Source organism: Elaeis guineensis, chromosome 6 (assembly GCF_000442705.2).
Source record: "Elaeis guineensis isolate ETL-2024a chromosome 6, EG11, whole genome shotgun sequence".
In the NCBI taxonomy this organism is placed as follows: domain Eukaryota; kingdom Viridiplantae; phylum Streptophyta; class Magnoliopsida; order Arecales; family Arecaceae; genus Elaeis; species Elaeis guineensis.
In genome coordinates this window covers 97,982,464-98,008,808 of record NC_025998.2, presented here as the reverse complement: position 1 = coordinate 98,008,808, position 26,345 = coordinate 97,982,464, and the positions used below count along the sequence as shown (strand labels likewise).

At 43.1% G+C, this 26,345-nt stretch overlaps 1 protein-coding gene across 6 annotated transcripts in view; it reads left to right on the top strand.

Annotated features, from left to right (window-relative positions):
- LOC105035219 (probable polyribonucleotide nucleotidyltransferase 1, chloroplastic) overlaps positions 1-26,345 on the top strand; it is a 180,824-nt gene that overhangs the window by 79,645 nt on the left and 74,834 nt on the right. For all 6 annotated transcript variants that reach the window (XM_073259588.1, XM_073259589.1, XM_073259587.1 and 3 more), the window contains 4 exons: positions 11,592-11,648; positions 16,633-16,746; positions 20,434-20,697; positions 24,894-24,968. In XM_073259588.1, coding sequence (XP_073115689.1) covers positions 11,592-11,648; positions 16,633-16,746; positions 20,434-20,697; positions 24,894-24,968 — 510 coding nt within the window. The remainder of the gene's footprint in view (positions 1-11,591; positions 11,649-16,632; positions 16,747-20,433; positions 20,698-24,893; positions 24,969-26,345) is intronic.

The window sequence follows — 26,345 nt, the reverse complement described above, 5'->3', positions numbered from 1 at the left end:
GGAGTTCGGGCGGAGTCTACTTGCGGTTGAAGTTGTCGGCGGAGTCCGGCTCCCGTAAGAGTCCGGACGAAGTCTGTCTGCAGCCGTTGGAGTCGAGGATGAAGCCCGGCTTCCGTAGGAGTCCGGGCAGAGTCCTCCTGCAATTAAAGTTAAAGGCGAAGTCCGGCTCCCGTAGGAGTCCGGACAAGGCTTACCGGCAGTTGATGTTGAGGACGGAGCCCGACTCCCGTAGGAGTTCGGACGGAGTCTACTTGCGGTTGAAGTTGTCGGCGGAGTCCGGCTCCCGTAGGAGTCTGGACGAAGTCTGTCTGCAGCCGTTGGAGTCGAGGATGAAGCCCGGCTCCCGTAGGAGCCCGGGCGGAGTCTTTTTGCAATCAAAGTTAAAGGCGAAGTCCGGCTTCCGTAGGAGTCCGGACAAGGCTTACCGGCAGTTGATGTTGAGGACGGAGCCCGGCTCCCGTAGGAGTTCGGACGGAGTCTACTTGCGGTTGAAGTTGTCGGCGGAGTCCGGCTTCCGTAGGAGTCCGGACGAAGTCTGTCTGCAGCCGTTGGAGTCGAGGATGAAGCCCGGCTCCCGTAGGAGTCCGGGCGGAGTCTTTCTGCAATCAAAGTTAAAGGCGAAGTCCGGCTCTCGTAGGAGTCCGGACAAGGCTTACCGGCAGTTGATGTTGAGGACGGAGCCCGGCTCCCGTAGGAGTTCGGGCGGAGTCTACTTGCGGTTGAAGTTGTCGGCGGAGTCCGGCTCCCGTAGGAGTCCGGACGAAGTCTGTCTGCAGCAGTTGGAGTCGAGGATGAAGCCCGGCTCCCGTAGGAGTCCGGGCGGAGTCTTTCTGCAATCAAAGTTAAAGGCGAAGTCCGGCTCCCGTAGGAGTCCGGACAAGGCTTACCGGCAGTTGATGTTGAGGACGGAGCCCGGCTCCCGTAGGAGTTCGGGCGGAGTCTACTTGCAGTTGAAGTTGTCGGCGGAGTCCGGCTCCCGTAGGAGTCCGGACGAAGTCTGTCTGCAGCCGTTGGAGTCGAGGATGAAGCCCGACTCCCGTAGGAGTCCGGGCGGAGTCCTCCTGCAATTAAAGTTAAAGGCAAAGTCCGGCTCCCGTAGGAGTCCGGACAAGGCTTACCGGCAGTTGATGTTGAGGACGGAGCCTGGCTCCCGTAGGAGTTCGGGCAGAGTCTACTTGCAGTTGAAGTTGTCGGCGGAGTCCGGCTCCCGTAGGAGTCCGGACGAATCTTACCGGCGGTTGACGTTGGCGACGAAGCCCGGCTCCCGTAGGAGTCCGGGCGAAGTCCCCCTTGGGGTCGGAGTCGTAGGCGGAGCCCATCTCCCGTGGGAGTTCGGGCGGAGTCCTTCTTCAGTTGAAGTTGGCGACGTAGCCCGGCTCCTGTAGGGGTCCGGGCTGAGTCCTCCTCCTGCAATTGAAGTTAGGTGCGAAGTCCGGCTCCCGTGGGAGTTAGGGCGGATCTTACCGGCAGTTGAAGTTGGTGACGGAGCTCGTCTCCCGTGGGAGTCCGGGCGGAGTCCGCAAGGGCTAATCCTGTTGAGAACTTCGACCGTGGGTATTTTGTACCCAACACTCTCCCCATTCGGTCTAAATGGAACCGGGCCTTCGACTTTGCTCAAGTTAGGGCGAGGTTCTCCTCCTGTCCCTAACAGGGCTGTGGGGACTCATATGGGCGTTGTAAGGCCTCTCCCCCATCCGGTCTAAATGGAACCGGGCCTTCGACTTTGCTCAAGTTAGGGCGAGGTTCTCCTCCTGTCCCTAACAGGGCTGTGGAGGCTCATATGGGCGTTGTAAGACCTCTCCCCCCATCCGGTCTAAATGGAACCGGGCCTTCGACTTTGCTCAAGTTAGGGCGAGGTTCTCCTCCTGTCCCTAACAGGGCTGTGGGGGCACATATGGGCGTTGTAGGGCCTCTCCCCCCATCCGGTCTAAATGGAACCGGGCTTTCGACTTTGCTCAAGTTAGGGCGAGGTTCTCCTCCTGTCCCTAACAGGGCTGTGGGGGCTCATATGGGCGTTGTAGGGCCTCTCCCCCATCCGGTCTAAATGGAACCGGGCCTTCGACTTTGCTCAAGTTAGGGCGAGGTTCTCCTCCTGTCCCTAACAGGGCTGCGGGGGCACATATGGGCGTTGTAGGGCCTCTCCTCCCATTGTGCAAAAGGCCATGGGGCGCTCAAGGGTGTGAGCTCGATGGCGGGCTGTCTCTGAACGTTGGCGTATCTCTGGCATCGATCACACTTTTTGACATATTCAATCGAATCATGATGCATCGTTGGCCAGTAATATCCTTGGCGGAGCAACTTGTGGGATGAAGATCTAGCTCCCAAATGGTTTCCGCAAATTCCTTCGTGTACTTCCCACAAGGCGTAGTCAGCTTCCGAGGGCCGGAGACATTTTAAGAGGGGTAAAGAGTATGATCTTTTGTACAATTTGCCCTCATAAAGGATGTACCGGGAGGCTTGATTTCGGAGCTTCCGAGCCTCCTTCGCGTCCTGGGGGAGGACTTCATCTCTGAGATAGGTTATCAGCGGGTCGACCCAGCTGGGCTCGTGGTCGATCTCCATTATGGGCCGGATTCTTCTGTACTCGGGTGCTTCAGAACTTCAAAAAGAACGCCTTTGGGCAACCCGGACGGAGCCAACGTTGCCAGCTTGGAGAGAAGGTTGGCTCTAGTATTTTCCAACCTTGGAATCTGCCTAATGTCAAAGCTGCTAAAGGCGGAGGTAAGCTCCTTTACTTTCTCAAGATATTTGGCCATACTGTCCTCCCGCGCTTCATACCTCCCGCTGACTTGCCCCACCACCAGTTGAGAGTCACTGTGTACCCGGAGTTGACCTATTCCCAGTTCTTTGGCGATCCTTAGCCCTGCGATCAGAGCTTCATATTCCGCTCCATTGTTTGTTGCGGGAAACTCGAAACGCAGGGCGTACTCCGCGATGACCCCTCTGGACTGACCAAAATCAGGCCTGCGCCTGCTCCCGACATGTTGGAAGATCCGTCCACATAGAGGGTCCAAAAGCGATCGGAGGGATTAGCCTCTTCGTTGGGGGAGTTCGGTTGGGACTTCAGGTCGTCACCTTTGCTTTGTTCAAGTTCAGCCTCCTCTGGGATGGTGTACTCTACTATGAAATCTGCCAGTATTTGGGCCTTCACTGCTGGCCTGGGTCGATAATTGATGTCGAATTCCGTGAGCTCGATCGCCCATTTCGCCATCCTCCCGGAGGTATCTGCCCGGTGCAAAACCGCCTTGATCGGTTGATCGGTGAGTAGCGTTACTATGTGTCCTTGAAAGTAGGGTCGGAGCCTCCGAGCTGCAATTAACAAGGCACAGGTCAGTTTTTCTAATTTGGTGTACCTGGTCTCGGCGTCCCTCAGCGCGCGGCTAATGTAGTAGACTGGTCGCTGGACTTTCGCTTCTTCTTTGACAAGGACGGCCGCGAGGGCCATGGGAGAGACCGCTAGGTACAAAAATAGTTTCTCCCCAGGTTCAGGCTTTGCCAACAGCGGGGGTGAGCTAAGGTAGCTTCTTAACTCCTCGAACGTCTGTTGGCACTCAGAGGTCCAACAGAAGTTTTTCGGCTGCTTGAGGGTTTGAAAGAAGGGCAAGCACCGTTCGGCCGACCTTGCGACGAAGCGATTAAGAGCCGCTATCCTCCCTGTGAGGCGCTGAACCTCTTTGATCGACTTTGGTGCGGTCATCTCCTGGATGGCGCGAATTTTCTCTGGATTGGCCTCAATCTCGTGCCCTGATACCATGAAGCCCAGGAACTTTCCTGAGGTTACTCCGAAAGCGCATTTAGTTGGGTTCAGCTTCATTCTATACTTTCGAAGGGCGTCAAAGGTCTCCTCGAGGTCGGCGACATGATTCCTGGAAGACTTGCTTTTTACGAGCATATCGTCCACGTAGACCTCCATGTTTCGGCCGATCTGCTCTTTGAAGATTTTGTTCACCAACCGTTGGTAGGTTGCGCCCGCATTCTTGAGGCCGAAAGGCATGACCCTGTAACAGTAAAGGCCGCGATTAGTGATGAAAGCTGTCTTTTCTTCATCTTCAGACGCCATTCTAATTTGATTATAGCCGGAGAACGCGTCCATAAAGGTGAGGAGCTCATGGCCTGAGGTCGCGTCCACCAGTTGGTCGATTCTGGGGAGGGGGTAGCTGTCCTTTGGACAAGCCTTATTCAGCTTTTTGAAGTCTATGCACATCCTCCACTTGCCGTTTGCTTTTTTGACCAGAACAACATTGGAAATCCAATCAGGATAATTGACTTCCTTAATGAATCCGGCCTTGAGAAGCTTATCCACTTCCTCGGCTATCGCCTTCTGCCTCTCCGGGGCATGACTCCGGATTTTTTCTTTTGTCGGTCGATGCTTCGGATCGACTGCCAGATGATGCTCCATGACTTCCGTGTCAATCTCCGGCATGTCTGCTGGAACCCAAGCGAAAACGTCCGCATTCCTTCGGAGGAAATCAATAAGACGCATCCGCACCTCCTCCCCCAGGTTGGAGCCAATCAACGCCACATGCTCCACGTTCCCATCATTCAAAGGGATTGGTACCAGATCTTCGATTGGGCCGCCCCTTTCTTCGGTGAGGTCATCGCGAGCATCGAGTCCATCGACGGGACAGGGGTCAGCTTGATCGCTTCTTTGCAAGGCGATGTTGTAGCAGTGTCTGGCCAGGGCCTGGTCTTCCCGGACCTCTCCGATCCCCTGGTTGGTGGGGAACTTCAACTTCAAATGGTAGGTCGAAACGACAGCTCGGAGGGCATTGAGGCCGGGTCGGCCAAGGATTGCAATGTAGGCGGATGGCGCCTTCACCACCAAGAAATTCACCAGAGCCCTGGATTGCTTTGGATATTGACCCACGGCCACAGTCAAAGCTATCATTCCTTCCGTCGGAACGGCGTCACCGGTAAACCCTACCAGGGGGGAGCAAATCGGCTTCAGATGACCGTCAAGAGCGGACATTCTTGAAAAGGCGTCGTAGAACAAGATGTCGGCCGAACTTCCGTTGTCGACAAGAATGCGACGGACGTCGTAATTTGCTATATTCAAGGAAACTACGACCGCGTCGTTATGAGGGAATTGGACTCCCTAGGTGTCTTCTTCGGTAAAGGTTATGGGTTCTTCAACTTTTTGCCGCTTGGGGGATACAGCTGGTATGTTGGTTGCCTCCCGCTGGGATCCCCCTGAAATGGTGTTGACGGAATCCGATAGAGGCCGATCGTCCGGCCACTCCTTGTCGGCGACCATAGCCGGAGGTAGTTGTGCGAAGGCCTCGCGAGAAGGCATCAGATGAGTAAAGGAGGAGTGGGTGCCGGATAAGATGACCGGAGGTGGATCCGTTGAGTGCTCCTTTAAGAACAAGGGTACTGCGAAGACACACGGCTCTTCCTCTAGCGCCAATCCTGTTGGTGCAAAAATCCGCTTGCGCCGGAGAAGCTGGAGTCGAAGAAGTCGCGGTCGCCGCCGGGACCTGCAAAGGAAGTCTAAACCGGAGGTGGGGTTGCTCCAGCAAGACCCTCCGACGCTCAAGTCAGTTCTCTGCCTCAACAAGAATGGAGTGCTCGAACGGAGAATTTAGCAGAGTTTTTAGATGAAAGATGAAAGCTTATAGAATAACGTATCTGGGGTCCTCTTTTATAGGCGGAGGGGGCAGTAGCCTGATAGCGACATCTGTAACCGTCTGGCAGTGGGCTGCCCAGGGTCAGGCGGAGTTTGCTGCGAAGAGTAGTGGAGTGGACCCGTGGCTATCACCGGGGTGTGCCACGTGGAGTCAGTTATGGGGAGTGGAGCGGTGTTCGCTGTCGTGACTCGTCATGGAGTGGTGGGATCGCACAGGATCCGCCGCAGGGAGTGGAGCAGAATCGTGGCCGTTAATACGGCCTGTCAGGGAGTAATGGAGCTGCGTAGGGTCCGCCGCAGGGAGTGGAGCAGTGTTGTCTGTTACTGTGGCCTGCCAGGGGGTCCAGACTTGTCGGTCGAAGTTCGGTTGGAGTCGGTAGCGAGGTCCGGTATCCGTAGGAGTTTGGGCGAGGTCTTCCCGCAGTCAGAATAGAAGACGGAGTCTGGCTTCCGTAGGAGTCCGGACGAAGTCTACTTGCAGTTAAAGTTAAAGGCGAAGTCCAGCTCCCGTAGGAGTCCGGACAAGGCTTACCGGCAGCTGATGTTGAGGACGGAGCCCGGCTCCCGTAGGAGTCCGGGCGGAGTCTACTTGCGGTTGAAGTTGTTGGCGGAGTCCGGCTCCCGTAGGAGTCCGGACGAAGTCTGTCTGCAGCCGTTGGAGTCGAGGACGAAGCCCGGCTCCCGTAGAAGTCTGGACGGAGTCTTCCTGCAATTAAAGTTAAAGGCGAAGTCCGGCTCCCGTAGGAGTCCGGACAAGGCTTACCGGCAGCTGATGTTGAGGACGGAGCCCGGCTCCTGTAGGAGTCCGGACGGAGTCTACTTGCGGTTGAGGTTGTTGGCGGAGTCCGGCTCCCATAGGAGTCCGGACGAAGTCTGTCTGCAGCCGTTGGAGTCGAGGACGAAGCCCGGCTCCCGTAGAAGTCCGGGCGGAGTCTTCCTGCAATTAAAGTTAAAGGCGAAGTCCGGCTCCCGTAGGAGTCCGGACAAGGCTTACCGGCAGCTGATGTTGAGGACGGAGCCCGGCTCCCGTAGGAGTCCGGGCGGAGTCTACTTGCGGTTGAAGTTGTTGGCGGAGTCCGGCTCCCGTAGAAGTCCGGACGAAGTCTGTCTGCAGCCGTTGGAGTCGAGGACGAAGCCCGGCTCCCGTAGAAGTCTGGGCGGAGTCTTCCTGCAATTAAAGTTGAAGGCGAAGTCCGGCTCCCGTAGGAGTCCGGACAAGGCTTACCGGCAGCTGATGTTGAGGACGGAGCCCGGCTCTCGTAGGAGTCCGGGCGGAGTCTACTTGCGGTTGAAGTTGTTGGCGGAGTCCGGCTCCCGTAGGAGTCCGGACGGATCTTACCGGCGGTTGACGTTGGCGACGAAGCCCGGCTCCCGTAGGAGTCCGGACGAAGTCCCTCTTGAGGTTGGAGCCGTGGACAGAGCCCATCTCTCGTGGGAGTTCGGGCGGATCTTACCGGCAGTTGAAGTTGAGGACGGAGCCCGGCTCCCGTAGGAGTCCGGACGGAGTCTACTTGCGGTTGAAGTTGTTGGCGGAGTCCGGCTCCCGTAGGAGTCCGGACGGACCTTACCGGCGGTTGACGTTGGCGACGAAGCCCGGCTCCCGTAGGAGACCGGGCGGGGCTCGCAAGGGCTAATCCTGCTGAGAACTTCGGCCGTGGGTATTTTGTACCCAACAATATCATTTGACCACATAATGCTGGCATTTGCTGCAGAGTAAAAACTATGGTATTTCTTATAGTGTACAAGGATAGAAGTTTAAGGAAAAATGTTCACCAAAAATTAAGTTTAGCAGTGTCTGTAATTTATATTACAGTCTGCACTCAGGAGAATGGGTGAATATTACCTTCAACTTCAAGTCAACTGAGATCATTAAAACTGAGCTATTGATTAAATAAACTGAAGTAACAATGATTTCTGTACCTGAGTTTGTTGAATAAGAATTTTACTAAAGACATTGATTTATAGCATCTTCTTTTTAGGGTCATGGATTGCCTAACTCTAACAAGTTACTGCAGATGAGGAAGTTCTGTAGATGCAAAAGCGTCTGATGTTAGGATCGGAAAAGATACCCATAGGGGTATAAAAGATAATAGCAACAGCAAGTCAATCTGGTTCACAAATATCATTAATGATACCTTGGAAATAATTAATTGCTCGATAACTTTAGGGTTATCTTGATATTGATTTACACCTTGTTTGTGGGAATGGGTAAACACACTAGATTTTGTTGAGAAAAATGTAAAATGTCACAAAATTGTGGACCATGTAAAATTGTAAGGTATAACTTCAGAAACCATGTATGACTGAATCTACATATGCCGAGTTAAAAAAGATCAAAAGCACCAAAAGAGGAAGTTAAAGAATAAAGAAGCAACATTTCAGGTCTGATTGGTAATTGTTATGTTGAAAAACCAAAAGTTCTGATGAAATGAGCATCTACCGGCCACAACAAGCTAGCAGAATGTTTCTCTATTGCCAATAGAGCCACTTATTACGCCTCAAGCTTCCTGATTTCGAAATGCCACTCTTTTGATCTCTTAACTTCCCACACATTTTGGATACAATGTGACTCCTTCTGCTGGTTCTATCCTTATGTTTTGTGATGGCCCTTGTTGTAAGTGCTATACCTGTGCTATGTTTGATTTGTAGACCCTAGGTCCCCGAACTTGTCAAGATTAATCCAAATTAAGGAACATTATAATCAAGAATGGATAGGGGATATTTCCAAACTTTTCACCAGTTTTTATCAAGTGGAAGCTGTATGCATGCAGTCAAGTCACTGCATAGCACATATGTAGTATGTGGGGGACATATATGGCTATATCTGTGGTTCACATTTTTATGTACTTGAAAATAAGTATAATATATTTATATACATATATATAAATGGTTAAAGTAGCATAAGTCAGGGTTTGCCATACCGGGCCGAACCGTCCCGGCGGGGAACCGAGACAGTTCCGGCATGCAAAACGGTACATGCTGTTGTCGGGAAGAAAAAGAGAGGAAGAGAGAGAAATAGAGAGAGAGAGAGGAAGGAAGAAAAAGAAGGAAGGGGATCCACCGGAGGCCCTCCGACGGGCGGCCGTGGCTGTCGGGCGGTGGAACGGCTTCCCGCGGCTCCGCGCGGGGAACAGGGGTGGATCACCCCTGTTTCTCGGATTTTTTTTTTTAAAAAGCTTTTTCAAAATGAAGTCGGCAAGTGGTTTGCCGACTTCACTTAATTAAGTCGGCAAACCACTTGCCGACTTCATTTTGAAAAAGTTTTTTTAAAAAAAAATTAAGAAACAGGGGCGATCCGCCCCTGTTCCCCGCGCAGAGCCACGGGAGGCCGTTCCGCCGCCCGACGGCGACGGCTATCCGCCGGAGGGCCTCCGACGGATACCCCTCCCTCTTTTTCTTTCTCCTTCCCTCTCTCTCTCTCTTTCTCTCTTTTTCTTTCCCGATTTCCTTCGTCGGTTCGCCTCGGTTCGGAACGGAACGGAGGCGTACCGTATTGTACCGCCAGCCGACCGATCCGGCCATCGGTACCGGTACAGGAAACCTTGGCATAAGTAAATCGGAAAGATTCAGAAAAAAAATAATAAGAATTCACAATTGACATTCAGACTTATTTGAGACTTTTGAGAGTGCATTCTAACATAATGTGACAAATTAACCTGATAAAATGACAATATCATCCAATGAATTATAGACCATGCATGAACTTGCGAGAAAGATTTAACTACAAGTTGCAACAAAGTATTGTTAGAAGTCTATAGGAAAGTTTGAACTTTGAAGTACACACTTCATAAACAAAAGTGATAAAACATAGCACTTATGGTATGCAGGAGCATAAGCAGCGTGCAGGTTCACATGCGGCCTAATATCGAGAATGTAGGTGCATATGCAGCCCACTTATGCAGCCTAGCGCATGAAGAAAGCACAAATGGTTTTTGCAGTGTAGGCCAGGGGCAGCATCTGCATATGTGGCCGCATGCACCGCTTTTTTAAAACAGTGCCTTTCACAAGTAGTAGTTAAATAAACAAGCTTGTGGTGTTTACAAAAATGGGTAAAAGACACTTCCAAACCCTTCACAAGTAGGAGCTTTCAATTAGCAAGTGTGCTTGCTTATCTCTGTGTTCGAGTACTAGTTGGGACAAACATGAAGGTCCCACCATTCTTTGTCATAGTTTTCTATGCAAGAATAAAATTATGCCTGATATCCTGGATAATTCACTTAACTACTATCAGAGCATCTTTTATCAGAATCACTTGAAGAAACAAATTCCAACTCCGCTGCCCCATTGGTAAATAATATGAAGATCTGTTCAAATGCCTATTTTGATACTGTGTCCATATTTGTTTGTTGTCCTTAAAGTTTTCAAAGATTGGTGGAGAGCTGTAACAACAATGAGTTCGGCCTGCCCATTTTTATGTTGGTAATAGGCATTTGCGTTTTGCAAAGATTTGTTAGGGATGTAGATATTAAAATAAACTTGTGAAATGTCAAATTTCTTATCTTTTTAGTTAATTGGGCTGCTAGGATGAGAAACATGTGTATTGAAAGGCCTTACAAGAATTAAACTTTTATATTTTCTGTTATACAATATTTATATATTGTATGGGTATATTATTTAGTTAGAATTATATGTTGTCCTACTATCCCCATATCTCCAATTTATCCTCTTGTCCACCTTAGATACTTGGATATATGTCCCAATCCGATTCTCATGTTCCTGTCTTGGGTATCGGGACAGGACTATTAGAAACTCGTAGTAAGCTTTCCATTGGCATGAATGATTGGAACATGGGGATCTTAAAATTGGCCTTAAGTAGTTCTGACAAGGCTTGATGGCAATGATTGTGGTTAATTGAGCTTTATTGTCAGCTGTTATGAAGGTTAAAGGTGGTTTGGCACTTCTTGTTTCTCAAGTATGGGTTCATCATCTATGGCAAAAAATTTATTTCATTTTGTTTTGCCACTTCTTTTCCTGGTCTTGAGTATCCTTTAGCATCTTTTTTCTTGCCCTGTATTATGTAAAGTATACGATGAATAATTCATCAAAGTGGTACCATATATTTTAACATTTGGACATTTGTGTTTAATGCTTAGTCATGTCCCTATCCCCTTTGATTTGTGTTCCACTTACCATTTGTTTTGCCCCTTGTTTCCCCGGTTGTGACTACCCTTTAGCATCTTTCTTCTTGCCTTGTATTAAAGTATATGATGAACAATTCATCAAAGTGGTACCGTATATTTTTAACATTTGGACATTTGTATTTAATGCTCAGTCATTTCCCTATCCCCTTTGATTGGTGCTCTCGTGACTATTTTCAAACTATATATCTACTTGATGGATGGCTAGCTGTTGCTAAGGTTCTTATTAGAAGAATGCTAATAACAAAAAGGTGTGAGAAGCAAAAGGCATTGTGGATAACATTGCATGACATGCAAGCTTAATACATGATGCAACACAAGCATATTTTTTGATAAAATTTAAGTTTTGGAGTAATTTCCTTGATATATACTATATTGAAGTTTATTTGGAAGGTGGTATAGTTTATCTTATGTTCCCCTATTTTCATGCATATTTTCTAACTGCAACCAAGATTTTAAATATGGGTGGGGCAGGACACTGTCTTGACTCCCGAGTGTTGGGACAGGACTTGCTGGGAATGGACCAGTATGGGATAGGACATCCACTACTCTGGGTGTCGACATGTGGGGTGTCCTGTTTGATGGAAAAAAGTGGGATGGCCCTATCCCCTGATATTTTAAACCTTGCTTGCAAGTTTCAACTTTCTACTTCTATGGGTTTTACAAGTGCATTCTCTATGTTACTTCTTGATGAAGGGCACGTTATGCAATAAATAGATAACTTACTCATTTTCAAGCTTTGCAACATTTTTTTTTCCTTTTAGATGTTGAGAAATGATTAAATTTTTTTTGAATAAGCTGTGAAGGTGTATCTTGTTTCTTTGCAGGGCTACTGCAACTTTCTCACAGAAGAGAGGTTGCTAAAAGCTGTGGAAATTGGGCAGGTACCCTTATGTCTATTGTGTTAAGCCATAGGAAGGTTTATGCTCTGAAGCTGATAAGTTGCAAATGCATATAGTACGCTTACTATATTATTAATCTTGGAGGATTTCTTTTCCTCCTGTGATTGCGTACTATGATGCATTAGTTCGCAGTTACTATTGGCTACCTCCAATGCATGTCTTGTATGATCTTTTTTGACATGTGATATTGTTATTGAAAATTTTATGTTTCTTTGCATGATCTCTATCCTAAGTTTTTCTATTTGTTATGTTATTTTGATGATTTTGCTTGATGCCTAGTCTATGATTGAAATACACTAAATCTCTGATTTTTAGTGAGGCATGTCCATGGACTAATGTGCTGGTTGGCAAAGTCAGCACAACATGGTATACACCATGCTGATGTCTTACTGGCACGGTTCTGGCCATCTAATAATGCATGACATGCTGCTGTGCCAGTATGTGCCTAGCGCTGCACCGGCATGGCATTGTTACTGTGTGCGCTGTGCCAGTGCAAGGGAAAACGATGGCACTTGATATTTTGATCCTTGAGCATGCAATAGAAATTGTCAATTTTTTGGTGTAAGTTTGTTTTGCTTCCAGACCCTGCAGTAATGTATATAACAATAGCTCACAAGGTAACTAGCAGTTGGCAAACATGTAATGCGACATCTCTACATCCTTTTTTATATGGTTTTTTTGTATGAATAATGATGTATATATGTTTTCTTTTTTATGTGAATAATGATGTATATATTTTGATTAGATGCTCATCCTGATAAACTTTAAAATATCTGTAGCTTTATTTTAATCTTGGCTCCTTTATATCAAGGGTTTTGCAATATATGGATCATTTACAACTCTAATGTGAACTTATTGTGAAATCATTTCATTTTATTTTTATATGTTAATGAGTTTATAGCGTGTATAGATTTTGAATTGATATGAGTTGGCTTATTAGTGGATTAAATTTTAGATTTATCCAGACTGGATTGTTTAATAATTTTTGATCCATGGTATTGAATACCACACTTATATCTTGTGGTTGGACCAGAATACCGCACTTATACCCTATGATGAGGCTAGAATATCATACTTTACACTGTGGTCATGCCAAAATACCACATATATACTTTGTAGCCGGGCTAGAAATAGAATCATGAGCTCAGTAATAGTTAGAGTGCCAATACATAACTTGTAATTGGTAGGGTTCCAAATATAATCAGGCTCAGAGTCCAAATCCGATTCGTATCAAAATTTTTTCATAGAATAATATATATTTTATAATCAAATCAAAATATGCATATATGATTTTAGATCACTAAAAAATTACAGTAATAGTACAAGATTACTTCAAAATTCCATATCAATTTTTACTCACAACATATGTTCGTAAGATTCATGAATCACATGTAAATCCATTAACAATTTGTTCGATATTTAAAATAATATTATATAAATTAAAAATCTAGAGAAGGTGAATCATTACTTATCTCACACGTACTCCAATCAATCTAAATAATTTTAGAATTTTTTTTTCCAAATCTTTAATCGATAGATCATATCACAGTATCCCATTGCCGAATATCTTTTTGTCAAGACGACTACACTCCTATATAGAATCGAGTCCAATAATCGAAAATGGATTCGGTCAAATCGTAAAAAGATAAACTTGATGTTAGTCACATTCAATATCCAAGTCGGTCCGATCATCATAAGTTTATGAGATCAAGATACATTAGGATACCGGCGGTTCAACAAAAATCGAGCATGATCAAATCAGTAGTACTTGATAAGAGTCAAGGTGGAGGCCAGTACGCTGTCTAACGATCAGAGGTCAGTTCGATCAAATAACTTTATTTAATCAAGATTACTAAAGATGCAAGGATTCAATAGAGGCCTAAAGAAACTAAATCTTTTAATGCTTAACAAAGGCTCGGATGGTCTGGACATACCATCCGAACCAAGGCTTCAGGAACCACATCGAAGAGGCCATGCAGCCTGAGATGTATGCCGAGCGGCGTGGAGATGGGTCGGTCTCCATGTGGTAATAGCCTTCTCAACTTTTAGGGGTGAAGAAGAATTCCCCTGGTTGTGTGGTTTAATATACAAACAATGAGATAAGAGAATAGGGAGGTTGGGGTTGGTATATGAAAGTAAGTGCATTCGGGGGACACTCATTAGGGAGTGGATGTGGACAAAAAGAAACATCTGGGAGTTTTACAAGCTGTATAGAAGGTGGTGAGCTGGTGGTGATGCGGGGCACGTGGTTTTGGTACAACTAATTTGCAGGTGGCCGTCCACCCCCAGATTGGTGGGCTGAAGGGTCTGTCTCAGTGCATCCAATCCTCCCCTTAGGCGCACAAAGAGACGAGCATGTGCTCTTGTACTCATCCTTGAGGATGCAGCGTGGGCTCATCTCTTTTAGATCTTCGCGTCATGTGCACGCTCCCCCATAGGCATAAAGGGGTCCAAAATCTCCTTACCAAAAAAATATGAAAAAAAATTATTTAGCCAGAGAATGGAGGATTACCTTGCTTCCGATCGAAATATATCCGAGTCACGGTTCGTCGTCGTCGCCAGGCCAGAGAATGTTTTTTTTTTTTTCAACTGATGTTCATCGTCGGAGTCACAGAGAAGAAAACTTCTCTATGACTCGTGAGGCTTTACCTTTCAAGGTAGAGCCGCAGACTCCCTATGGGCCTACCCCACAGCCCACCCACCTAACACACCCACGTGAAGACCGATATGGTTCCGTTCGGACCCAAACTGAGCTAAACCACTTCATACCGCTCGATTTCTGGCGGTTTGGGCTTGAATTGTACCAAACCAACCGATTTGGTGCGGTTCAGGCCATTTTTCGAAAATCTAGCCTGAATCAGACTGGTTCCTCACTAGTATGATGCAGTATTGTACCGACCGGTTTAGGCCGGTATGGAATACCATGATCCGAACAATACAATGATTCAAAATCTATCTATCAGATCAACTCGGATTCAATGCGATAAAGCTAAGGATCCTTCACTAGATTTATAAATCAGATAGAGAAAGAATGCCAAAGAAAAGAGAAACTAATAAGGTGGAATAGGGTTGATTAGGCAACACCGTCCAGCATCTCGACTGGTCCGATGAAGATGTCTTAATTAAATCATAATTGAACTAGCGTACATATGGTCCAATAGAGATCATGGGTGATTAATCTAGTAGATCCGGTCTTGGTTAGGGTGGATATCGGCATGTTGTTTGGCGACCATTTATCAAGATTCATTTCATGAGGGTTAGATCAGAATCATTGAAAAGAAAGCCTTTTACTGGATCAAGCTTAGAGAGAGAAACTTCATAGAGAGAATGTAGAGAGACAATTCTATAGAGAAAGTCATAGAGAGAGAAGCTAGAGAGAGAAAGTAGGGAAGAGAGGAATGAAGGAAAGCAAGTGAAGGGAGAAAAAGGGAGAGAGATTCTCTCCTTTTTCTCTTTTCTCTTTTCCTTTTTTTTAAGCTTTTTCTTCCTCTGGTTTCTTTGTGAAACAAGGGACTCTTGCTCTTGATTTTGCTGGAACAAGGGAGGGCATCTCGCTAGTGGCGGCTGTGGCTGGTGATGTGGGCCTCGGTGGCACAACTGATGGTCCCTAAACTGGCAGTCAGCGATAATGTCCAGCGTCGGAAAAATTAAAGAAAATACTAGAAAGTTGGGGAGAAATCAAAGAGTCGATTTTCAAAGAAAATCTAGCAATAGTTGGCCGAAAATCATGGTTTAAAGGCTAAGGAGAGTGTGGAGGAGAATATATCAAAGGATTTGGGCTTTACCTTAGTTTTTCGATGATGATCGGCCACCGTAGTGGAGGAAAACATCCACGATAGAGCTTGGCAAATCGGCGGCGAACTCCCATGAACTCCGGTGTGGATCGAAGGGGGAGGTGGGGGCGCTTTAAATGGAGTGGAGAGAGGCCAAATCTACTTGGAATCGGCTTCCCTCCGGTAAATCGGAGGAAGAAGACTCCTATTGGAAGTCTTCTTCTCCGTTGGCTTTCTCTTTTTGCCGATCCTTAAAAAATCATGCGGTATCTTTTTTTTTTTTTTGTTGTTGGGTGTTGGGGGGGGGGCGCTTTTCTAGTGGCCGGGCTGGGTCAAGGGGATCTGGCCGAAGTTTGATACCATGCCTGATTGGGCCGAGTATTACACCTAGTGTCTCCTTTCCCTGTCCTCAACTTAAATCTACTGTTCCCTTCTGTTCTCACCCCATCATCCTCTGCAGTCAGCCTCCCTCCACACTGCCCTTTCCAATATCCCTTACCCTGCACACTGCCCTTTCCAATAGCCCTTACCCTGCTGCCCTGAATACCATGCCCTGGTCTGCTTCACTCCATCGCTGCCTTCCCTAACACCTGCCCTGAATACCATCCCTGGTCTGCTTTCCTCCATCTCTGCCTTCCCCAACACCTGAATGGGCTGACTGAACTTTTATCCTTATCTGAATTTGTAGTCAAATCGGATTAGGCTGCCAGATCAGATGTGCAATCCTTAATAGGCCTGAATTTTATGCATTGTCATGCTGGTTCATTGGATGATTGGATCAGAGTTCTGTCTCTTGGATCAGATCTGGAGCGATCCTGAACTGATCTTACAATAAAAACCTTTCCAGAAACAACAATCAAGCAAAGATATATTTAATTGATCTGTGAATTTCGTTTTGTCCTTCTTCTTGTCCTGTGGACATAATTCGAAGTTTCTTACCATGCTGGATTGTTGAATTGTCCGCTAGTTAGTTTAAAAGTTATGCTTTTTAAAATGATAGACACTAAAAGCTGATTCAGTTGAAATTGATTACATTCTAATGTAACTTGTTTGGATTTCTTTCTTTCTTTTATTTATAAATTAGCTATCAAGATTCATCTTATGCAAATGCTATGGTCTTATGAGTTTTTATTCCTTCTTTTCACAATATTGTTTATGCTATGATTATATTTCTTATTTTCTTCCAATACCAGGTTGCAGTAAGAGAGATATGCAATGAGGTGGAGGCTTTAGTCAAGAAGTGTGGAAAACCGAAAATGGTTGAAGCTATCAAGTTACCTCCTCTTGAGCTCTATAGGCATGTTGAAGTATGAACATATGTCGTTTTTCATTTGATTGATAGTATAAGTTTTCATGAAGTTATAGTCCATTTTTTATCTTTCGTTTTTTTCATTAATTTGCCTCTTTATTGTTATTTAATGCCCATGTATAACACTGTTTCTTAGAGCAACCTCTGTTGGAGGAGTATGGATCTAGTGTCTAGGAGATTAGTGATGTAAGCGCTGAATACATACATATATTTAGCATTGGAAAGCTTTTGCAATTAACTCCAATTTTTGTTATTTCAGATGCAATGATTGTTTTAGTGAGCAAGCTAGCATAATCTCGCTATGATTTCTTTGACTCTTGTGCAATTATCTACTAAGGACCAGCTGGATAATGGTCACTGGTTGTCCATGATAAAAATGGAAAGGTCATATTAATTTGGAATCCAGCTTTTGTTATGTTTTTAATTTCTTCTAAGTTCTAACATTATTTAATGTTATTCAAAATAGCATGAACATATGCTAGTGACAAGTTGCCAAATTTAGCCACTTGAGAGGAGCAAGATATCAAGATCTGTGGATATAGTAATACAATGTATATCTTGTCGGTGGTATATTAGTATATTCGTTACTTTTAAGCTTGAAGAAGGGAAATTAACTTGTCTCTTATTTTCATTTCTAGTGGCATGCTTTAGCAGTTTGCTTCCTTTATTCTTCATGCTTTTGCACTGTTTGATTTCTTCTCTTTTATTCATTTTATTATATTGTAAGAATTTGAGATCTAAAGATCTTCAACCTCATGATATAATTCTTTGCTTTGATGGATGTGATAGTCCAGGTGATACAACTTGCGTTAACAAATACTCTAGTGAAAAGTGAAAAAAATGTTGAATTCAAACATTTCTAGTCTTGGTCTCCAAGGTTAGCAGTCTTAGTATTAGCATGCATACTGGTAGGAAAGGGGTATGGTAAGGTAACACTACAATTTTTTTTTCAAGGTTTTTAAACTTTCTTTTTAGTTTTAAGTGGCTGATAAGTTTTTGTGATTTCATTTTTGATGTTTAAATGTATTGTACTTCAATTTTTTTATGTTACATACCTACCTAAAGTGTGGTGTGATTCTATATTGAAAAATATAGAGTGTTTAAATTAAAAATTGGAAGCACAATGTACTTGCATCTGTTCAGTTTCAAGATGAGTGTCGATGTCTCTTATAGATGTCTGGGTCATGCTTGTAGTCAGTCCCTAAGACTTGACTCCAGCCATTGTGTTGTCCCCACCCAATATCTTGGCAGCTTGTTTGTACCGGATAGCCTTGTTGATATTGCTGCTTTGTTTGGTCCAGCAGCAGTAATCCCAAAAAAGGATTGAGCTGTCCCAAGTTTGATGCATAGTCTGACTGAGGGTGGGGAGGGAATACCTACTTGAATATGAAGATTCAGAAAGCACGTACCTACAGGGGCATAACCCAGTGCAAGAGGACTGTCATCTGTTCAATCTGTTTCAAACTTGAAGCCAATTGAAGAACCCAAAATATCAAAAGAAATAATTAATATTGAGGTTTAAATTTTAGTTGCTAGAAATGGGAATGGTTGCAGGGAAACAAATACTTTAGAAACACTTCCAGTAAGGAAGTGCTTAAGAAGTGGGTGCAGGTTTGAGATTCCGACTAGATTCTGAAACGGGTATATCCCATAGGCAGAAATTTTTTGCTACTAAGGATTAAAACCTTGAAACAATATGAATGCTTCAAATGACAAAAAGTTGAAACAAAACAAACCTTAAGTTTGAAATTTGACGAGGGTTTTATAGTTATAAAACATTATTTAGATTGAAATTCACTTATTCAAATATCAAAAGATAACCTGCAATTTCCAGACAAGAAAGCAAGCTTGAATTCATAGGATAAAAAGGTTACTTATAGGTCATAGATTTTGGATATCATCATGGAGCTTCGAATATTTAAAACCATTTATAAGCTTAAAAGTTAAAACTGTCTATGAGATTTGAAATACTAATTAAGTTGTGCCTAATTTTAGAGGAAGAAAGGTACTTACCTCATGATGCAAAATCAGACCATGTACCTCCTTGTCTTGATTTCTTTCAATATCATCATCATCAAGGTTTGCTGTTGCAGTACCATACCCTATACTGGTACCATCCTATTACAGTATCAGTACGCGGTTTAGTTTGGTACACTATAGCATGCCGAGCATTGGTACGGTATGAGACAGCATACTGTATGGTATGGTATGTCCCATATGGATGGTACGGAGCCGTGTGCTAGACTATGATCATCATTATTGTCATCATTGTCATCTTCTTCTCCTCTTACTCTTCCTCTAGCCCTGCTGCCCGTTTTTTCTTTTCCCCTCCCTTGGAGATCCTTGCCTCCATGTACAGCCAAGGTAGGTCAGTCAAAAGTAGGGCCCACTAGGTTAATTCACCTTGTGAGGATGGTTCAAAAGCCTAAGTCAGGTGGGCCCCACCTTAGGCTAGTAACAAGTAGGTGTATCAATTAGTACGGTACGAGACAGCATACTGTATGGTACAGTATCCCCCATATGGATGCTACGGAGCCTTATGCCAGACCATGATTATGATTATTGTCATCATTGTCATCTTCTTCTCCTCTTACTATTCCTCTAGCCTTGCTACCTGTCTTTTCTTTTCCCTTCCCTTGGAGATCGTCACTTGCCTCTATGTATAGTTAAGATAAGGTCAGTCAAAAGAAGGCCCACTAGGTTAATTCACCTACCAAGGATGGTTCAAAAGCCTAAGTTAGGTGGGCCTCACCGTAGGCTAGTAACAAGATGCATGTGGAACTTTCATTAGGCAGATTAAAAGAGAGAGACAGCAAGATGCTTATTTACATGTAATATCATTTAATTAGATGTTACTTGAGGCATAGTGCCCATGCCATATTAAAATGCTCAAGTCAATTGATGATTAGGACTGTCAATCAAGCAAGCTATTTGTGAGCCAGCTCATGTTTACTTGGCTTCTGCTTGCTCAATTAGCAAACAAGCTGAGATAGAGCTTGGTTTAGCTCATCTGTAAATATCATTGCATTGCTTTAGTTGTTTTTTCTATATAAAATTGTTTTGACTTTTGATATTTATTTTTTACAATGTAGTTTGTTTAAAACAGAATGCATTTCCATTGTAACTTTTAGATATAATATGGATGGTTAGCTTAAGGATATTGATGAAAGTTTTGAGAGACCTCAAGCTCTCACTAGATCTCTTAAATGAGTTGTTCATGAACAGCTAATGTTCTGCTCTAGATCAAATGGGCTTGCTTGATATTCAAACTAGGTGAAACTGAGTTCGGTCTGGCTTGCTTGAGCTCAGTTTGTTTAGAACCTAGCCATCATCATTTATTCTTATATATTTGAAGAATTCAATCTTTGGTTGTTTCTTTATGGTTGATTTTCCCTTCGTTTATTTTTCATCCATGTTTATGTACATATGAATGATTCTGTCCTTGTAAACGTATGTTACCAAATAACACACACACACACACACAAATGAATAGATCTGTAAATGTGCATGTGAGCATGCATGCATGTGTATGCATATTATTCATTGATGTGTGCCACATATGGTAATCCTTCATGTTAAATCTCACGCGCTGTTTTTTTTTTTTTTTTTGGGGACTGATTATGCACTTTTACAGGTTAATTTGCCTATTTTATTGCTGAACAAGATCTTGTTACTTGTTCCTCAGGATATTTCTGGTGATGAATTGGTAAAGGCACTTCAAATAAAAAACAAAATACCGAGGAGAAAGGCTCTTTCTGCAATAGAAGACAAAGTGTTAACAATACTTACTGAAAAAGGTTATATTTTTAAGGGTGAAGTTCCAGGAGATGCTGAAGGTGTACCAGTAGCTTATGAGGATGAGGATGAGGATGAAGTAGTAGTTGTTGATGGAGAGGTGGATGAAGGTGATGTTCATATAAAGCCAAATTCACGGAAACCCATTCCCTTGGTAATGCTTGCATATTTTCAGGCCTTAATGTGATAATTACAATGCTTCAATGGTTATTGCTTATCTGGACACTGATTATATTCTCATGAGATGAGACATGGGGCACATAATTATTTTTATTTATTACAACCTAATATATATCTTTTCTTTCTGCATGTCATTTACTGTGTTATAAAAAGGTAAGAGTCATTGTGTTATAACATACAAAAGTGCATGTGCGCTCGCATGCGCGTGGGCGCACACACACGGACACAGGCACGCGCGCACACACACATGCATGCAGAGAGAGAGAGAGAGAGAGAGAGAGAGAGAGAGATTGGGAGTCTAGCACATGGGGCTCCTATAGTTTCAGGTCGACTGCATCTTATCTATTCAGTATCTCCAGTCAGTTCATCGGCCTAATTTTAGCGAAACAAAATCTACAGCAGTAGAGCATGTGTTTGATCTGGCTCATATTTTGGACACTCATTTTCTATAAATGATTTTGTATTGACTGCTGCGTCCCTTGGTAAATGTAGAATCTGTAGAATGTAATTAGCCTGTTAGTAATTTAGGTCCGGTCTATTTATGTGTCATAAAAGTCTTTAGAAGACTAGAGGTCCTTGCTGGTGCACTAAAATTAAAAATTTAATTTGATTTATAGCATGGATTTAAGTTATGTTCAGCATGGTATGAAATGAAATTCAGATACATACTGAGCCAGTACCTTAATGGTACATGATACCAGTATGGTATGGGCTGTGTTCCAGTACCCGGCATGCTGCCATGCCAGGGCAAAAATCTGGCACAGCTCAGCATGCTATGGGCATGAATTATTTCAATGCTTGGTCTATAAACTGTACCAGTGGTAACTCAGCTGGTTTTGTATTAAGAATATCTGATGTTGGCATTTCCTGTCAATAATTGGAGTGGTGGGATTCATCTTCTATCTCAAGTTAGGTAACCACCTATTTGTTGAGTGGTTCGGCCCTGTTGGCAGGTGCTTTCTTGACCAACTTTGAAATCAAGATGATTTTAATTTCAATCTATGTCCTTTCTTCCTCTTAGTCTTGTGTTGTTGTTGTTCATATTTTTGTTTACCCTTAGGAATCCTACTCTAGTTCCATATGCCAATATACTTTAGCTATGCAAAATTCAGTTTTTCTCTATAGGATCCAATCCTTGCTCCTTGCATCTTATAACCTTGTCAGATCTCCTAAATTACATTGTTTTGCATAATTATAATCCATTATTTCATTGTAAATTCAGAAGCAATTTATTTAGATTCAATTCCAATATTTAGTTGGGAATTTCTATATATGTGTAAAAACCAAAAAAAAAAAAAAGCACTAGAAATAAGGGAAAATGAAAAAAAAAGTTTTAGAAGTAATAATAAAATGAACACAATTCAGGAGGAAATAACCATATTGTACATTATCTTAAAGCATAGCATGTTATTTGGATGTATGGTTGAAGTGCTTTGAATCTAAAGTTATGGAAAGTTGGAAAGTGATAATTTAAATTTTCAAAAGAAATGTAAAATTTGAAAACTATTGAAAAATAAAAAATTATGCAAGTTAAACAGTGTTTTAGAAATCGTTTAATATAGAAATGATTTCTAGAGCATAAATATTGTTTGATTTTAACTAAGAAATATGCATGGTCTTATTAATATTAACACTTATAATTGCTGTCATGTTTGAGCACTGGCAGCTTAATAAGAGTCATGCTAGAAATACAACTCATCTCATTGCAAGGTACACCATACTATATGGAATTGGATGGTATGGGGCATACCATACTGTACCGGTTTGGTATTGGTACATGGTATGAGAGGCATATTGACATTCGGTATTGTTCGACTAGCCCCTGTATTAGGCAAACTGACATAGTGACAAGGTGGCACTAGTATAGGGCCTGGTATTGGGACAATGCACCTTGCCTCATTGCTATATAAACTTAATATTTTTTTCAAATTTCTTGTAACAATATACACATGCATGTGGAACTTTCCTAAGTTTTATATTTGAAAAAATTAGTAAAAAAATATGGATTGAACAACAAATGTTAGATATTTGGTAAAGATTTGATAATTCCAGCATTAATGATGTGCAATGCAAATGAAAAAAAAAAAATCTATACTTATGGTTTTGAGCTAAACCTTTAAAAGCATTGAAAGAAGGGTCATCTTTTTGGAGATCTCTAATTGATGCATCAAGTAAGTGCAAAAATGGATGGTGCGCATTGGGCCAGTGTGCTAAATACATGATAGGACATTTTAGTTGAGAATCAACTGTGTTCATCATGATCTATATGTCTTAAAATATGTGTAGATTGAAAATTGATAGATTTCGATACTTTGGTCATAGCAGAGCATGATAACATGTTATTAGAGCCATCCATTTTTTACATGCACTCGATGCATAGGTTAGAGACCACAAACCACAAAGATTTGTGATTTTTGGTTTCTAGGTATTTTTAATGGTATGTGTCACAATCAAACAGTGCAGCTCTTCAATTTAGGGGTTTTATCATGGATTTTGAGTTGTTAAATCTCTTACAAAAAATTTCACATTTAATGTTGAGTCTAACCCAAAAAAGTTCTCTCTCTCTCTCTCTCTCTCTCTCTCTCTTTTTGATTTTGTTACTCAAAATGTATGACTTTATCTGTCTTTCTTACTACCATTTTTGTTTTTTAATTATGTTCACCTTTTTGGAATCTGGTGCATGCCATGTTTCCATTTATGTTTTGTTGCTAGCAATTCAAACAGTTGACTTGTTTATCTGCTAGGGATGTATGTTCCTTCACTAGTGCATAAGGTGTGCTTGTATCTGTTTATTCTAGTTAAAGCTTGGTGGTATAACAAAATTTATTCACTTGTGAAACATTTAATCACTCAATGTGGCACTTGTATCGATCTTAATCCAGACTTCATGCTTTGTGCCACCAAATTATTCCTTTTATGTCTTTTCCTATCAACTTTCTGCTTAAATCTTTTAGCAAATTATTTCATCTAAAACCTGTACATATGCCTTTCTCTCTGATTTCCTTTTAGGTATTTCAACATGGAACTTGATTTATTCCATGTCCCAACTTATGCAAAATTCCTATTGCCATAACTTATGGATGTTCCATATTTGGTCCTGTTGGTGGACCTACGCTATTGTCCGTGGTGGTTAGTGGAAATTGTTGAAAAGCAGAAATTTCACTTGTGCATGAAATTTTTTGGTCAGAGAAGTTAATACATTGTATAAAATATGTTTTCAATAAAACTTCATTAATTCTGGGAACACAAAATGGAGTTCAGATAATAAATCAGTTGTGATGAATCTTGAGTCTGACAACTATTATACACCAAGGAATCTTCATTAGAAAAGGAGCATGATGGATAATTGCAATAATATTTTATTACTTGACAATTTATGCGTTCTGAAGAATCTCAACCTTCTAGTTATTTCAATACTCATGTTTTTTCTCTCTTCAATCTTTCTCAAGGGAAGGATATGCTGGGAGGTTAACGTAGATGTTACTCAGGCCATATATTTCCTCAATTCCCTTATTTTTGTTTTGCCCCTGATGAAGTGCCTTTTAGCCGTTTTGCCACTTTACAATACCCATAACCAATATGTAATCTTCAATGAAAAAATCTGTCAGACACTTGCTTAAACACCTATTGGACAAATATGTGGTTCTGCTTGATTCACTTTGCAGTGGTTGAGAGAGGTTTCAAGCTAGATCTGATCAGCCTTGCCTCGATGTCTGACTAGCTTGGCATGGTTCTTGCTAGTTTTGCCTTTCCTTGCATTTGTGTCCTAATGTCCTAATGTAGATTGTCCTTTTGAGTCAAATGGAATCGTTATTCATCTTTTTCTTTATGACTTCCCTCTTTGACACTGAAAACTCTGATGTGTTAATTCACTGTGGTGATCAATGGTACTCTTGCAGTTAATATTAAAAGGTTCTAAGAATTGCTTTGTCTTAGTTTTTTATGAGCTTGTTTTATAATGGAGAGAAGTCACTATGCCATCCTTCATGAGTTAGAGTGGGGCAATTCATACTTTTTCCATCCCTACCTTACTAAGCTTTATTGTTATTTCTAAGCTACCAGATTATGGACTTGTACTCGTGGGCTTTAGTCTTCTAATACACTTTTTTTGGTCTGAAGTATTGTATGGTTGATTATATATCTGACATATGTTGCTTTTTCCTTGCGTAGTTATTCTCTGAAGTGGATGTGAAGTTGGTCTTCAAGGAAGTAACATCCAAATTTCTGCGCAAGCGTATTGTGGAGGTATGCAATGGATAATGTTTTAGCATTACATCACCTTGAAGTATACTAATTTCATAGATATCTTTTCAGTGCTTGTCTCAAGGTTTTCTGTGCCAGAATCGAGGCCCATGCCAGTTGGCCAGCGGCATGGTTTGGTACGCCCACATGCCGTTCCATGCTGGGCCTAAACTGACACATCCGAGAGTGGGGGAGAGGGAGAATTGGAGAGAGGAAGAGAGAGAGAGAGGGAGGGATGGAGCGAGAGAGGGCAAGGAGGTTGTCATGGTTGCCAGAGGGCTGTGGAGGCCGTTGGATGGCTGAATTTGCCTCCCCAGCCTCCATTGGATCAACACCCTTGTTTTCATCATGATTTCTTTTTTTTTTTTTGGCCGATTCATGATGAAGTCTGAAATTACTGTGAATCAGCAAAAAAGATCAGCATTTCTCAAAACATGGGCGTCGCCTCTGTTTCGATCTAGCAGAGACTGGAGAGGTAGATTTGGCCGTCCGAGGGCCTTTGCGGCCCTCCGGCGGCCACCACTGGCCTCCCCATCTTCTCCCTCTCCTTCCCTCCCTCCCTCTTTCTCTCTCTCTATCTATTTTATTCTTTTCGGAGCCTTGGTGGCCTCAGTGGGCATCTGATGGCCTCCCTGACCTTTCCTTCCTTCTCTCTCTCTCTCTCCCCCCCCATCCCCCGCTCTTTCCTTCTCTCCCCCATCCTTCTCCCCCCCCCATCCTTGCTGGTGTTTTGTTTCGAATGCCGGAGGCTGCCGATACAGTTCGGCATGCCTCGAACCAGATGGTTCGGGACGGTTTGGCAAACCTTGGCTTGTCTTGAGCTTATATGTAGCAGGCTGGTTTGTGCTGTGTTTTGCACCATCAACCAATACAATTGTTAGTCCATAAACTTCTGTAGAGACATGCCACACTTCCTCTAAGATCGTACATTCATGCAGAAATTCACTTCTTGATAATGCATCTGTATGTTAATGTGCTGAGAATTACTGGTTCTATATGATGCTCAGAACTCTTTTCTTTGATGTGGCTGTTGAATTTCAATAGATACAACAGCTCTCTTATCAAAGGTGCATGCCCTGTTATCTTTTTATTCACCACCAAGATGTTTGGGTTCTCATATCCATTCTCCAAAGCATATAATCTGTTGAATGTAATCAAATTTTTGAACACAAATCAATGAACCGTTTGTTCTATTCCATATTGTCTTTTTTCTTAGGTTAAATACAAATTAGATTAGATTTGAAATTATGGAGTGAAAGAGAAAGAAGGAAAGAAGAATAAATATGTGAAGTGAGAAGGGGGAGAAGAAGAAATGATGGGGAATAAAAATGTGAGAATTGTCTAAGAGACTAATTCTATTCTCTTCTCGTCCCTAATCCT